Source organism: Macaca fascicularis, chromosome 10 (assembly GCF_037993035.2).
Source record: "Macaca fascicularis isolate 582-1 chromosome 10, T2T-MFA8v1.1".
NCBI lineage: Eukaryota > Metazoa > Chordata > Mammalia > Primates > Cercopithecidae > Macaca > Macaca fascicularis.
Genome location: NC_088384.1, coordinates 100,197,607 through 100,213,220, shown reverse-complemented (window position 1 = coordinate 100,213,220; position 15,614 = coordinate 100,197,607). Strand labels below are relative to the sequence as shown.

At 51.9% G+C, this 15,614-nt stretch overlaps 1 protein-coding gene across 2 annotated transcripts in view; it reads left to right on the top strand.

The window, feature by feature from the left end:
- JPH2 (junctophilin 2) overlaps positions 1-15,337 on the top strand; it is a 76,977-nt gene extending 61,640 nt beyond the window's left edge. For both annotated transcript variants that reach the window (XR_012419407.1, XM_005569060.4), the window contains 4 exons: positions 8,365-8,483; positions 10,659-11,380; positions 12,185-12,279; positions 13,543-15,337. Coding sequence is in view for 1 of the 2 variants with exons in the window: in XM_005569060.4 (XP_005569117.3) it covers positions 8,365-8,483; positions 10,659-11,380; positions 12,185-12,265 (922 nt within the window). In the remaining variant the exon portion in view is untranslated. The remainder of the gene's footprint in view (positions 1-8,364; positions 8,484-10,658; positions 11,381-12,184; positions 12,280-13,542) is intronic.
- The last annotated feature ends 277 nt before the right edge of the window (positions 15,338-15,614 follow it).

The following is a 15,614-nucleotide window of genomic DNA, read 5'->3' as shown; positions in this document are numbered from 1 at the left end:
CAAAAAGTGGAAACAACCCTAATGTCCATCAACTATTGAACTGGTAAACAAAATACGGTTTATCCACACAATGGAATATTGGTTGGCAATAAAAAGGAATGCATACTACAATGTGGGTGAACCCTGAAATGATGTTTAGATGACACATCCATTTGTTGGCAAATGATAGAATTTTGGAAGTGAATGCTGGTAAGCATTGTTATAATAGTAACAAAAACAATAATGATAGCTAATATTTGTTACATGCTCAGTTTATGCTAAGCATGTTTGTGCTCTCTCATTTCAGACTCCCGGTAATTTTGTGAGATTAGTATTCTTGTCCCCATTTCTGAGTTGAAGGAACTGAGGTCAGAGAGGAAAGGTCAGATATCTAGATGATGGTGCTATGAATTGGACTTGGGTTTGTGCCCTTAACCCCTCTTGTGAGGGGCTTCCCAGTAGGGCACTGCCTGCCTCATTGACCACTGTCCATGTCTCTAGCACCCAGTTCTGGGTTCTAGTTAGCAGGGGCTCAGCACACATTTGCCGAATGAGAATGAATGGAGTCCTGGGTGGAGAGAGGAAGGTCCCATGGGTCAGCGTTCCCTGACTGCACCTGCATCCTTGGGGACAGAGGGGGCTTTCTCCTAGGGAGCTCTCTGGGCCAGTGGCTGGACACCCAGCTGTGGTCCTTCCTCTAGATTAGCCTGACCATGGTTGTTCTGGGGGAAATGGCCATGACCAGCCAGAGCTGGGGATGAGGGGCTATTTGGGGAGAGGGTAGGTCAGTGACGTCGGAAGCATCCCCACCTCGGGAAGATGCTGGGCAGCACTTTCCCTGTAACCACCTCAGCAGCCTCCAGAGAGGCTGGCAGTGGCCTGAGCCAGGGACCCAGATTATCTGCCCCATCATCCAAACCTACCATAGGATTCCTGGACTGCAGGGTTTTTAAATTATTATTATTATACTAAAGTGAACAATTCAGTGGCATTTAGGACATTCAGGATTTTTCTTTCAGTCCCCTTCAAAACACTGTGCCTTTTCTTTCCCTCCTCTCCCCTCCCCTCTCCTCCCCTCCCCTCCCCTTCCCTCCCCTCCCCTCCCCTTCCCTCCCCTTCCCTCCCCTCCCCTCCCCTCTCCTCCCCTTTCCTTTCTTTTCCTTTCCTTTCCGAGATAGGATCTTGCTTTGTCACCCAGGCTGGCGTGCAGTGGCGTAATCATAACTCACTGCAGCCTTGACCTCCCGGGCTCAAGCGATCCTCCCACCTCAGGCTTCCAAGTAGTGGGGACCATTAGCCACTATGCCTGGCTAATGTTTTTATTTTATTTTTTTGTAGAGACGGGGTCTCACTGTGTTGCCCAGGGTAAAACTTCACCTCTCATTTTATGTAACAAGCCCTTAGGTAGCACTTCCTGTGTTCTGAGCCACATGAGTGTAACTAATTTACTCCTTACACCATTCCTTGGAGACACATGCCCTCATTAGTCTCATTTTACACATGAGGAGACTGGGCTCAAGGTGATGAGCAGAGCCAGGGTGTGCACCCTGGCAACCTGGCCGGAGTTACCCCCTCTTTGCCACTCCACCATGTGGTTTACAGACTTTGCTCTGAGCGCCTGCTCATCCATGGACTTCCAGAAATGTTGCCTGATTGACCTGGCAGGGCTGCATTAGGCTGCGAACTCCGCAGGCGTCTGCTGGGTCCTATTCATTCCCATCCTCGGTCCCAGCAGATGATGGACCTGCCCCAGAGATGGTAGCAGGAAGGCAGCAGCTCGGTGTCATGGGGAAGAGCCTGGGCAGGTTCACTTTGTAGTGTGTGACCTTGAGAACGTGCCTCCAGCTCTGTGAGGCCATATGTGTTTACACAGGAGGCCATGGCATTAAGGCTGGTCACAGAGTGCTCAACAAATAACCAAGATTAATATTATTCATCATAATAGTAGAGGAGACATTCATTGAGTGAATACATTGAGTACAGCGGTCAGCAGACTTTTGTAAAGGACTAGATGGTAAATATTTTGGTGTTTGTAGGTCATATGGTCTCTATGGCAACTACTTAACTCTAGACAACATGAATGAGCATAGCTGTGTTTCAACAAAATTTTGTTTATAGGGACATGGATATCTGGATTTCATGTAATTTTCATGTGTCACAAAATTTTACTTTTTTTTTTTTTTTTTGAGCCAGAGTCTCACTCTGTCACCGAGGCTGGAGTTGGAGTAGAGTGGTGCAATCTTGGCTCACTGCAACCTCTGCCTCCCAGATTCAAGTGATTCTCTGCCTCAGCCTCCTAAGTAGCTGGGACTACAGGTGCGCACCACCGTACCCAGCTGATTTTTGTATTTTTTTGTAGAGACAGCATTTCACCATGTTGGCCAGGCTGGTCTTGATCTCCTGGCCTCAAGTGATCCACCTGCCTCAGCCTCCCATAGTGCTGGGATTACATGCATGAGCCACCATGCCTGGCCCTTACTTTTGTGTTTTTTTTTCTAACCGTTCAAATATATAAAAACCATTCTTAGTTCATGGGTGGTACAAAAGCTGGCAGCAGGCTGGGTTTAGCCTACCACTGTCATCTGCTGACCCATGCCCTGGAATGTAACCTCTGCAAGGGATTTTTGTTTCCTTTCTTTCTTTTCTCCTATTTTTGTTTAAGATAGAGTTGGGGTCTTGCTGTGTTGCCCAGGCTGGTCTGAAACTTCTGGCCTCAAGTGATCCTCCTGCCTCAGCCTCCCAAAGTGTTGGGATTACAGGCGTGAGCCACTATGCCTGACAATACAAGGGATTTTTGGATGTTCAGTTTGCCTCTATGTCTTCAGTGCCCAGAAAAGTGCCTAGCACATAGTAGGCACTCCATAAAGTTGTACTAAATGAATTAACCAATACATAGAGGTGGGTCTTAAACTGACTCTTTAAGGCCAGGATCACAGCAGGAGGGAGAGAGCCTTCCAGGTGGGGGAACAGCCTAAGCAAAGGCCTTGAGTCGGGGCAAGTCTGGTGAGTGTCCCCCTTTGGCCGCATGAGGCCACCAATGCCTGGTGGAGACAATTGGGAAACAGCCAGGCAGTTAGAGGCCTGGGAGGAGAGATGGGGAAAGGAGGCCAGGGTGGGGCGGGAGCTTCTCGAAGTGGCTCTATTGGGTGATAGCCCTGCTCCTATCCCAGATACACCAGCCTTATTTTTAACCCTGCTGACGAAAGTTCATCCGAATGAAATCAAGAAGAGTTTCCCTGTTCCTCTCCCAGCCCCAGTGGCTGCTCCCTTCCCCCAAGCAGGGTCAGAGCCGTCCTCCAGACCCTCACCCAGAGGCATGGATCCAGAGATGGTGAGTGGTCAGGAAATGCTTCCTGCATTTCCCCAGCAGGGCCCTGATTCAGGGAGGGACCTTGGTGCTGAAAGGAAAACATCCAGGGCTCCCATAGGGGGTGGAGAAGGCTGGGAACAGCTTCAAGATGGAGCTAGCTTTTCTCTCTGCAGAACATGTGCTTCTCAAACTTTGGTCAGGATCTGGAGTATAAAACACAGATTCCTAGGCTCGTTCCCTTCAAATTCCGATGAGTCGGTCTGGGCAGAGCCTGCGAATTTGTATTTCTGAGCTTCCGGGTGATGAGGATATTGCGTGGGGGTCACAGACTGCATTACGAGAGGCCCTGGCCTAGAAGCAATAGCCTCCCAGCCATAGTGATTCTGCCCACCCTTCACCCTGTGAGCTGCTGGTATACCCCATCTACACTGCCTCGGGCAAGGGTCTGGAGAGCCTTGAAGGCCATACTCAGTAGCTAGGGTTTTATTGTGAGCACAGTAGGAGGACTTGCAAAGATTTGAAGCAAGGGGTGAGGCCACGGGTGCGTGCTTAAGCAGGCTCGCTGAGCTGCTGTGTGCAGGAGCAGCTGTAGGAGCGAGCTGGCAGGCAGGGGAGACACACGGGAGGGGGTGCAGGAGGAGTGGCAGAGGGTTCAAGAGTTAAAAAGGGAGCCGGAGAGAACGGCGTTGGTGACTGATGGGCTGTGGATGTGGAAGGAGGTGGGAAGGGAGGGTGCTGAAGAACGCCGGGATTCCTGGCCTGAAGGCTGGGATCAGAGACTGGGAGCATGGGACGGGGGAGAAGCGCTGATAGGATGCAGCGGGCCAGGCGGTTGGAGATGGACAGGGTGTGCTTCCTTCCAGCACAGCAGCCCTCATTGCCCTGGGCTGTGTGGCCGCCCCTGTTCTGGCTGTACACAGTTGTTCCTCCAGGATCTTCCAGGGCTGTGGGGAGAGGCTGCCTTTCCTGCCTGAGGAGTCCTCGGCACAGCTTCCAAAGGCACCAGAAAGTGGGCATCCTTCCGCTCACATGACCAACAAAAGGGGCATTTTCTCATTTTGAAGGCTTATCCAGCCCTTTCCCTCCTCCTTCCTCCTGGGGTTTCAGGTTCCCAGAGAAGTGGCTCTAAAAAGTTTAGAACTTTGTCTCACACATACTCACATGTAGGCAAAAATAAGCCTGGGGATATGCATGTAGCACACTCAGTTTTGATGTACAAATGTCATTCTCCTCCTCCTCTTTCACCACCGCCACCAATACCCCATCATCATCGTCGTCATCATCATCCTCGAGGCTAAACACTTTTACGTGTTGTCTCTCACTTAGTTTTCACAGCAAGTTCAGGAGGGGAGAATTACTATCTCCACTTTACAGATGAAGAAACTGAGGCACAGAGAGGTAAAGCTATGCATGCATCCAAGGTCCTAGAGTCCCAGTGGGGTGAGGTGAGTGAGTAAGTGAGGGATCTAAGTGCAGGGTCCAATCCAGGCTTTATTTAAAATTTTCTTCATAGGTTGTTCATCAAGGATTTATTTTTGCATTAATTTTGACTTTTAAAATATTGCATTAAAATGTGATTCCTCTTGATCCCTGAGTTTTTTTGGCAACCCCGTAAATTTTGCCCCTGAGGTGAGTGCCTTGGTCAGCTCATTCTGTCCCTGGCCTTGGCAGAGCCCAAATTGGAATCCAGGGCTTCTAATTCCAAAACTATGTGCTCTTAACTCTTCCCTAGGCTGCCTCCTTGCCCCTACATATGTGCACGCCTGCATGTGTGCCTTCAGCCATGTATTCATTCATTCAGTAAACATTACTGTGGCAATATGGCATAGTGGAGAGGCAGGGGCTTGGAAATCAGATAGCTCCAGGTTTGGAATCTTACTCTGCTGCTTGCTATTGAGTGGAAATTGAACCTGTGGTTAAGATGCAGACTCTAGATCCCAGAATGCTTTGATTTGAATCCTTACTCTGGTACTTACTAGCTGTGTAATAAGTTTGGGTGGATTCTTTTTTTCTTTTTGAGACGCGGTCTTGCTCAGTTGCCCAGGCTGGAGTGCAATGGGGCGATAATAGCTCACTGCAGCCTTGGTCCCCTAGGTTCAAGCAATCCCCGACACCTCAGCCTCCTGAGTAGCTGGGACTACAGGCGTGCGCCGCCACACCTGGCTATTTTTTTTTTTTTTTAATTTTTAGTAGAGACAGGGTCTTGCTATGTTGCTTAGGCTGGTCTTGAACTCCTGAGCTCAAGTGATCTTCCTGCCTCAGCCTCCCAAAGTGCTGGGATTACAGGCACGAGCCACCGCGCTGGCCTGGGTTCTTTTGAACCCTCCTGTGCCTTGGATGTCTCCTCTGTAGAGAGGGATGATGGGAATAACATCTACCCTGTAGAGTTATTGGGGGGTTAAATACGTTAATTTCTGTAAAGCCCTTGGCATGTATTAAGTGCTTTGTAAATGTTAACTGTATTTTGTTTCCTTGAGCAAGACACCTTTCTGAACCTGTTTCCCCATCTGTGAAATAGGGACAGGTAAACACTACCTCACTACTCACAGTTTTGAGGTTTGTAAGGGATAAAAGGCCTGGTGCATAGTAGAAGCTTAAGGGAATTTATCCTCCTTATTGTGCACCCAGTTCTCTGCTGGAGACTGAGATAAAGACACACACACATCAATTCCCCAAGGAATTAACTCATCTGTAGAGAGTGGACACTCTGACTTGGCTTTGAAACTCATCGAAGGCACCAAGCTCTTCCTCAGTGTCAGTGCCCTTCTGTCTACCTGGTTCATTGACCCACCCACCTTCTTATGGGCCTAATGTATGTGTTTCTTCAAGTCTCAACTCAAATGTCAACTTCCTCAAGGAATCCTTTCCTGACCAGCCCACCTCCACCACCCATCAACATTAAGTCTTTCTGTCCTGCATTTTCATTGTATTCTCTATTCCTCCTTCACGGCATATTTCACAGTTATAATTCGGTACTTTTTATTTAATTGCATTTTATTAAATAGTTTTTGTGTCTTTTACTAGCCAGCTCCCTCATCTGACAGTGGCCTTTCTGGTCCACAGAGTCTCTGTCCTCAGTTCCTGGCCATGCTTAGCTCCTGGCAGAGGCTCTGGCACATGCTCAGCTGCTGGTATAGAGCAAGCTTGTCTAACCCGTGGGCTGTATGCAGCCCAGGACGGCTTTCAGTGCTGCCCAACATGAATTCATAAACTCTCTTAAAATGGTATGGGATTTTTTTGTGTGTGTGATTTGGTTTTTTTTTTGTTTTTTTTTTTTTGAGCTTATCAGCTATCGTTAGTGTATTTTCTGTGTGGTCTATGACAATTCTTCTTCTTCCCATGTGGCCCACGGAAGCCAAAAGATTGGACACCACTGCCCTAGAGTTACGTTGCCTGGGTTCAAAATCCCAGCTCCTGCACTTCAGGACTCTGTGACCTTGGGCAAATTGCTTAACCTGTTTGCGCTTCAATTTTCTTTACTGTAAAATAGGGAGAGTAATAACAGCACCAGCTTCCTAAGCCATTAGAATGAGCATATGAGATAATCTTCATAACTCCTTTAGAACCATGCCTGGCCCATTCAGAAACTGGACTGTTATTACTTTAGTGGGTTTTTCTGTGAGTTAAGCTAGGCTAACAGCTGAAACAGACATCCCCCAAATCTCAGGTACTTAACACAATGAATGTTTAAGATTTGCTCCTGTCACGTGCAACTGTGGGGCTGTGGGAAGGGGCTTTGCTCCACGCAATCATTTTATAGGCTCAGATTTCTTAACTTGGAGTCCATGGGAGGGTCTGTGGATAGATTTCAGGTGTCCATGAACTTGGATGTTGAGGGTTAGATTCGCCAGAAGTGGAGCCTGAAGTGGGGATTCTTGTGTAAGTGATTTAATGAGGGAGGCTTTCAGGAGAGAGGAGAATGACACGCAGGATGGCATAGGGAAGGAGCTGAGTAAAGATGTGGTCTCAGCTGGAGACCTGCTTCAGCCAGTCCAGGGGGGACTCTGGAGCATGGATTGTACTTGCTGCAGCTGAACTTCCTTCCTGTTGAGGCAAGAGGAGGCTGACCAGTACCAGTCATTGGTATGCGCTGCCTGGGTTTAGGGGTAGGCAGGGCAGCATTTTAACTTCTGGAACAAGGTGGCTTCTATGGGCTACAGTTCTCTGGGGTAGTAAGGAGCCATTAGCAGCCAACACTCACATCAGCCGGGGGTGGGCACATTTGCCCAGTGAAGGGATCTGCATAGGGCACCAGAAGTACCCTCTACAATGGGAAAAGCTACATCTATATTTTTATTAACTCAAACTGAAATGTAGCCTTCTCTTCAATTATGGAAATGGGCAATAAACCATAATAGTGGTAGTAGCAGCTGTGACTTTGTCACCAATAGAAATCTCACATATTTTCATGTCGTATTACATGTTGTAATTAGATATCCTTGAAATATCCTTTATGCTAATCTATACTTTAAAATTACAGTAGTTAACAGACCTGATATTTTGTTTAATGTGATTATAAATATATAGATTATTATTTTACAAATGTGTTGTTTTAAATATTTTGGAAACAGTATGTCAAGTAACTGCATCCTTTTGTAATCCTATGTATTTTATGCATTTGAAAACATTATTCTGAGAAGGATTTCATAGGCTTCACCACACTGCCAAAGGGATCTGTGACACAGAGGTTAAGTTCCCTATTCTGGGGTCTCAGCCTGCTCTGCATTCAACCAGCGATGCTGGGGAAAAAAGAGAAGTCACAGAGGTTTTTATGGGCCAAGCCTGGAAATAGCATACATGATGTCTTCCCATAATGCACTGGCCAGAACTCAGTCACTTGACCACACCTAACCGCAAGGGAGACTGGGAAAGGTAGTGTATCTGTGCGCTCAGAAAGAAGAAGAAATGATCTGGAGAGTGCATAGCAGTCTGGGCCATGAGGCTCAATAAATATTCATTGACTGCCTGAGTGAAAGAACGCTCTGTTTAGCATGTCTCTTTGTGGGCTGGGGAGAAGGGGCAGAAGCCTGGTTCTCTGGAAGGATCCTGAGTCTTCTGCCACATTGTCTCCATAGGACAAGCCACGCCAAGGCCAAAGCTGAGGCAGCGGAACAGGCCGCCCTGGCTGCCAACCAGGAGTCCAACATTGCTCGCACTTTGGCCAGGGAGCTGGCTCCGGACTTCTACCAGCCAGGTAGGGCCAGCCAGGGAATGATGGGCCGGGTAGGGCTATCCCTAGGGTGGGTGCTTTTCTCTGCTTACTGGAATCTGAGATGTCCAAGTGGTTTCCTGGATGCCTGTGACTCTCGGAAACTGGGGCATGGTGCAAATGTGGGATGGGATGATGCAAATGTGGGATGGGATGATGCAGGGGTAGGTGGGGAGACACATCTCTGCCTGCATGCTGAGCTCGTGGGGAGGGCAGCAGAGGCACTCCAATTGGTCTTTTCTCTCTGATCTGAGCAGGGAAGACAGCTGGAGCTGGTGAAGCTTAGAGGGGAGAAGTCACTGGTGGATGAGAGGGAAAAATGGCTTCTTGCACTTGCCCAACAGTTTCAGTCAAGCATTGAGCACTGTCCATGTGTCAGGCACTGTGCCGGGCTCGGGTTACATAAGTGGGGTCCAAAATCTAGGGGAGCAGAGAGTCACAAAAACAACAGAGCTAGGGGTACAATAAACAGACTCTGCATTCGTTCAAACCCTGATTCTGCTGCTTCCCAGCTGTGAGACTTTGAGTGAGGTGTTTAACCTCTGTAAACCTCAGTAAACCTCAGTTTCCTGATCTGTAAAATGGGAGTAAGAACTGTACCTGCTTTTTCGTGGATGGATTACATGCATGTAAGGTACATTCCCAGTCCTCAGTAAGCTCTCAGTGACTGTGGCTGTTGTCTCATGATTACGGTTCCATTGCGCACAGCAGGATGAGCACTGTGTGGTTAGAATGGGAGCGGACGGAGCTCACAGGAAGCAGTTAGGCAAGAGGAAGTGTTAGAGAAGGCTGCCCTCAGGAGAGGCCATTTGAGCTGAATCTTGCAGGCTGAACAAGAGTCTATCAAGTCAGTGGGTCTCAAATTTGACACAGATTTCTGGGCCCACCCCCAGAGTTTCTGATTCAGTAGGTCTCAGGTGGAGCCCATGAATGAACGTGCATTTCTAAGGATCAGGCAACGCGGCTACTGCTAGTCTGAGACCGCACTTTGAGAGCTGCTGCACCAGATAGTGCTGGGTGAGATGAGTGGAGGAGGCGCAAAGGCACAGAAACTCGGACAGAGCAGCATGCCAGGAAGCCAGATCACAAAGTAGGCCGTGGGTCCCGAGAATCGAGGCTGCAGAGTAAGGAGGACCTCCTGGCCTTGGTAGAGATCTGGCACATGGATAGAGTGGTGGGAGCCCCTGAGGGACAGAGGTGGGCATTCTCTGCAATGAAGGTTTTGGGTTGTTTTGTTTGTTTGTTTGAGATGGAGTCTCATTCTGTCACTAGGCTGGAGTGCAGTGGTGCCATGTCGGCTCACTCACTGTAACTGCCGACTCCCTAGTTCAAGCAATTCTCCTGCCTCAGCCTCCTGAGTAGCTGGGACTACAGGCACACACCACCACACCCAGCTAATTTTTGTATTTTTAGAGAAACAGGGTTTCACCATGTTGGCCAGGATGGTCTCCATCTCCTGACCTTGTGATCCGCCCTCCTCAGCCTCCCAAAGTGCTGGGATTACAGGTGTGAGCCACCATGCCCAGCCATGTTTTAATGTTAATGAAACATTTTTAAATTTAAGTTAATGACATGATCAGATGTGCGTTTTCTAAACGTGATCCTGGCTGCAGAAAGGAGGCCAAAGGAGGCCAGATGGAAAACCTAGGAGCAAAAACCTGTGCTTGGGAGGATCCCTCACTTCTGATCACAGCGCTCCCCCTGCTGGTCTATGCCGGTGCCGGGCCCTGAGCTCCGCCTTTGACATACATTTTCTCAATCCTTACATTAGTATTTATAAAATAGGTATGATCAGGCCCATGTTTCAGATAAGGGAATGGAAAGAGACTCGTGCCATAGTAAAGGGCATCGCCTCTGGAGCCAGACTGCTGGGTAGTAGTCCTGGCTCTGCCCTTTGACAGCTGTGTGACTTTGGGCAAGTGATGTAACCTCTCAGAGCCTCCCTTTGAGGTTCACAGTAGCATCAACTTCATAGGGTTACTACAAGGATTCGATGAGTTAATATTTGGAAAGTGCTTAGAACAGTGCCTGGCACTTGCTCAGTGCTATGTGAGTGCCTACTGAGCCCATGAATGAGGCTCGAGAGGTGAAGTGGCTGGCCCAGGATCGGCCAACAGTGGTGCCGGGTTTGAACCTAGCCTCCCTGTGTGCCCCTGGCAGGTCCAGAATATCAGAAGCGCCGGCTGCTGCAGGAGATCCTGGAGAACTCGGAGAGCCTGCTGGAGCCCCCCGACCGGGGCGCCGGCACAGCGGGCCTCCCAGAGCCGCCCCGCGAGAGTCCTCAGCTGCACGAGCGTGAGACCCCTCGGCCGGAGGGTGGCCCCCCGTCACCTGCCGGGACGCCCCCGCAGCCCAAGCGGCCCCGGCCCGGGGCATCCAAGGACGGCCTGCTGAGTCCGGGCGCCTGGAACGGCGAGCCCAGCGGCGAGGGCAGCCGGCCAGTCACTCCTTCCGAGGCCGCGGGCCGCCGCAGCCCCGCGCGTCCAGCCACGGAGCGCATGGCCATCGAGGCTCTGCAGGCGCCGCCTGCGCAGTCGCGGGAGCCGGAGGTGGCGCTTTACCAGGGCTACCACAGCTATGCTGTGCGCACCATGCCGCCCGAGCCTCCGCCCTTCGAGGACCAGCCCGAGCCCGAGGTCTCCGGGTCCGAGTCCGCGCCCTCGTCGCCGGCCACCGCCCCGCTGCAGGCCCCCACGCTCCGAGGCCCCGAGCCTGCACGCGAGACCCCCGCCAAGCTGGAGCCCAAGCCCATCAACCCCAAAGCCGAGCCCAGGGCCAAGGCCCGTAAGACTGAGGCCCGAGGCCTGACCAAGGCCGGGGCCAAGAAGAAGGCACGGAAGGAGGCAGCGCTGGCGGCAGAGGCGGAGGTGGAGGTGGAAGAGGTGAGGCTGTCAGAGAAGGTGCGCCTAAGGTCGGGTTCCCTAGAGGTAGCAGGGCTTGAGGCAGGACTCATGGGCGGGGGATTTGGGGGTCGCTGGGGTGCGAGAGACCGAAGCAGGATAGAGCAGGGGAAAATGCAGCAGGGCTGGGGATTAGGGGAGTATAGCCTTGGCCTGGTCCACAGAGGACTTTGGAGTATAAATGGCCCCATGGAGTCCTCCTGCCTTTGCACCTGGTATCCCATTGGCAGAGGCAGTTCTCATGAGCAGGGGGCAGCTGGGAGCCTGAGCAGCTGGAGGGTGGGTCCATTTGCCCAGTCGGGGGTTTGGGCTGGGCACCAGCAGCATCTGCTATAAGGTGTCGCAGTGAGGGCTTCCTGGAGGTGGAAGAAGGGCCCAACAGGACTTGGGTTATAGACCTCCTGACTTATGGGAGGCAGGGAGCTAGGAACCGCAGCAACAAAGACTGAAGCTGGGCTCTGAGGGACAGAAGAATGCGTCCCAAGGGGAATTAGCAGTGAAGAAGGCAGGATGCCTGGGTTCCAGGCCTGATCCACACACTATATGACTTGGAGCATGATCTTGTCCTTCCCTGGGCCCTGAGGGATTTGGTTGTGTCTAAGAGGCCTTTCAGCTGTGATGGTCCGCCATCCAGGTGACAGGATACAACAGTGAACAAAGACGGCAATGTTGTTAGGAAGGTCCATCCAGAAGTTCTTGCTCTGTCCAGCCTTGCTGTGACCTGGGTTGGTGGGGGGTGTCTCAGAGGCCATGGGGACTCAGGCAGCCTCTCTCTACCGCTCCCAGGTCCCCAACACCATCCTCATCTGCATGGTGATCCTGCTGAACATCGGCCTGGCCATCCTCTTCGTTCACCTCCTGACCTGACCCTCGCCTACCAGGTGCAGCCAACTGGCTGGAGGAGGGGTTGGGGGTAGGAGCCCCTGGGGAGTTCGGAGCCAGGGTGGTGGGAGGAGGGACCTACCCAGTACTTGGATGACAGTCCTGTGACTAATTGAGGTCCACCCACCTGCAGAAGCCAGGACCTAGAGTGTGATTTGATACCAACACACACACACACACACACAGACACACACACACTCTTACTTTCATTAGTTCAATGTTCACAGAGCACCTGCTCTCTGTCAGGTGACACTGAGGGCTTCATTCACTCATTCATTTGGCCAACATGTACTGCTCTGGCGGGAGCTGGGTATACCACAAGGACTCACTGCTGCTTTAAGAACGTGGTGAACACAATGAAAGTAACCCTGAACTTAGAGCCCATGACAGAAAAGTCTTGCAGTTCAAACATTAAGCACAACAGGTGTAGACTGAGCTCACCCGGGATGGTGGGACACTCATCTCTGTGCTCCCTTTCTCTCTTCCCCACTTCAGTCTTTAATCCCTTGGTCCCCCAGCCTCCTCCCGTTCCTCTGCCCGTTGGTTCCCTCTCAGTTTTCTCCCCATGATGAAGCTGGGGGCTTGGGTAAATTCCCATGAAGTGGAGTGGGCTGGGCTGGGCTGAAGGAGAGTGGCCCTCACTGCTCTCAAGATGAAGCATCTACAAGACAAAATCTTCCCCCTGCTGGAACCAGCCTTCACAGCCTCAGTCCCATGCTTGGCGATAATAACAGGGCTTCTGCCTTTTCCCCAGGGCCCCCTGTTTGATCCTAGCTTAGTTTGGGCTAGAGGTTCTTAATCAGCTCCAGGAGAGTCTATACTGTCACCACGTAAACAGTCAATGACAATACCAGCCTGGTAGGTGCTGCCGTGGGGGTGAACGCTTGAGCTCTGCAGGTTCCATGTTTCACAGGGGCGCCGGGAATGTTTCCTGCAGGCCGTGATTCCTTTAATGACCTGAAGGGTGAAAAGGAGTGAACCGGATGACAGTGTGGGAGGAAGAGAGAAGAGATGAGTGCACCAGCAAAGGGAATAGCATGTGCAAATAAACAGAGGCAGGCAACCAGAGCCAGGAGAGGCCTCGGGGACCTGTTTGTGACCTGCTGAGTATCAGAACCAAGGGACAAGGCTGTCTGGGGGGATGCAGAGGTGGGATCTTGCCTCAGAGAAGATGAACCCTGAGGCTTGAGCCCTGCACCTGGCTTGGCGTCCCAGCCACTGCCCGCCCTCCCTCACCTGACCCTTTTGCTGTCTGTTTGCAGAGCCAGAAGTTCCTGCTGAGGACATGAGGACCGTCTTTTTGCAGTGCCAGGCAGGGTGGCCAAAGAGGACTGGACTCTGGACCTGGAGCCCCGCGGTCCAGTTCACATTCACCCAACAAGAGTTTCAAGAGGCCTCCCATGGTGCCTGTGCTGGGTGGCGGTGGTGGTGCCAAGAGGAATGGAATGTCCTGGGCTCCTTCAGGAGCTCTCTGCCCAGGGGCAAGGAGAGCCCAGAGAGAAGCACCCTGATCTCTTGAGCTTCCTGATCTGCTCCTGTCCCCTGCCCTCCTCCACTCCCTTGCCTTTCCCTAGGTTGTCCCCTCCCTGGGCTTTTGTGTGTTTTGGGAGATGTCACCTAACCAGGACGTTAATATTCAATCCCATCCCCATTCCTCCCACCCTGCCCCGCTTTGATTTAATCCTTTGGCTGTGGGCTGAGGCCTCCCAGGGAAGCTGGGTGGGGTGGGTGCTGAGACCCCCTCAGACCAGTGCAGAGGCCTGTCCTTGTGCAGTCTGCACCCCGCACTGTCTCCCTTGCCTGTAGATGTTCTGGGTGACAGTAGAGGAAATGGACAAGGTCAGTTTGAATATCCCAGAACACAGTGCTGTGTCTCCTCCCACCAGTCCAGTCAGCTTCCCTTCTGGACCAATAGACGAGGGGAGACCCCATAGAGCCTCTGGCTGGGAAGCCGCTGGCCAGGTGGCCAAGGGGCCGGGGTGGGAAGAGGGGTTAAGGTGCAGTGATGATGGCCTGCTTTGGAGTGTGTCTGAGACTGGGATTGCATTTGGCGTTTCCCGTGTGCTGGGGATGCTAGAGGGTTACCTGCAGGAGGCCTGGGACCGGTGAGAGAAATCTTCTGTGATGCCCTGTGGAATGGCTTGTCTCCTCCCCCATCAAGGCCCACCGAAAGCTCAGGGGAGCACAGAAGCCCATGGAAGCCCAGGGAGATGTCCCTGGGGCAGACACTGAGGCAGGTGTTGAAGACACGCTGCTTGTCAAGAAGCATTTCCCGGCAGGAGAGGAGCAAGTCTGGGGCTCCAACTGGGTACAGTCTGGGTGCAGTTATAAGCCCCTTTGGCTTACTTGGCAGAAGACGGCTACTTGGATGTACCTCACTTAAAGATGTTTTGTACCACACTAGGTCTCTGGGCCCTTGCGTTTCCTGGGGGTGGGGGGAGGGCCAAAGGCCATGGTTTCCTACCTCCAGGAGGATGGAGGGAAAGAACTTCCAGGCCCCTCCAAGCCTGGGAAGGACGTGGCCTCCAAGCTGAGCCAGAGGGAACTGCTGCTGTCCTCCCTTCATTTCTGTGGACCTTGGGGGCTTTGGCTTTGTGGCAGGGCCTCCCCAGGCAGCTCTGGGACCTAGGAGTTTGCTTCTGATGGGGTCGGCTTCCCCATTTCCCCTCAGTGCTTGGGAACCTTCTCCCTTAGCTTCACACTTGCTGTTTCAAGCCCTGCTGGGACCTTGTGACTTGGCTGGAATCTGGGACTGCATTTTCATGGAGGAGAACCTGCAGATTCTTCCATCCTCAGCTGGCCATGGCCCACAGCTCTGTATCTGCATCTGAGCTTCTCAAGACTCCTGGAGCATGAGGGGAATGGGGCAGGGGCACTGCTCAGTGCTGACGGGCTCCAGGCTCAGTCTCAGAGATTCTTGTCCTGTTTTTTGTTGGCTGGTGCTGGAGACAAGCCTGTGCCTGCCAAAGCTCCCAGGCCTAGTTTGGGGGCTGGTGTTTGGGGTTGGGGTTCAGGATACTGCAGTCTGTGCAATAATAAATCTGCATCTGCTCATGGGCTCTGGCTGGGCTGCAATGTGCTTGTGGGTCCAGGATGAGGGGCTGGCTCAAGGAGGGTGGGTGGAAAGAGGCTGGGAGATGTGGGTCCTGCCCGTCTGTGTCCTTGCTCTCACGATACTTGAGGGGCAGCTGAAGGGCTTCAGTTTGAATGGGGGCTCAAAGGCCACAGAGTTTCTACAGTGGAGTTTCTAAAGCAAACTTCCAGAAACTTCTATGAGTAGCTGACAGTAGAATCAAGAGCCCGCCCTTTGAGGTGGAGTCCCCCCAGTCTCCAG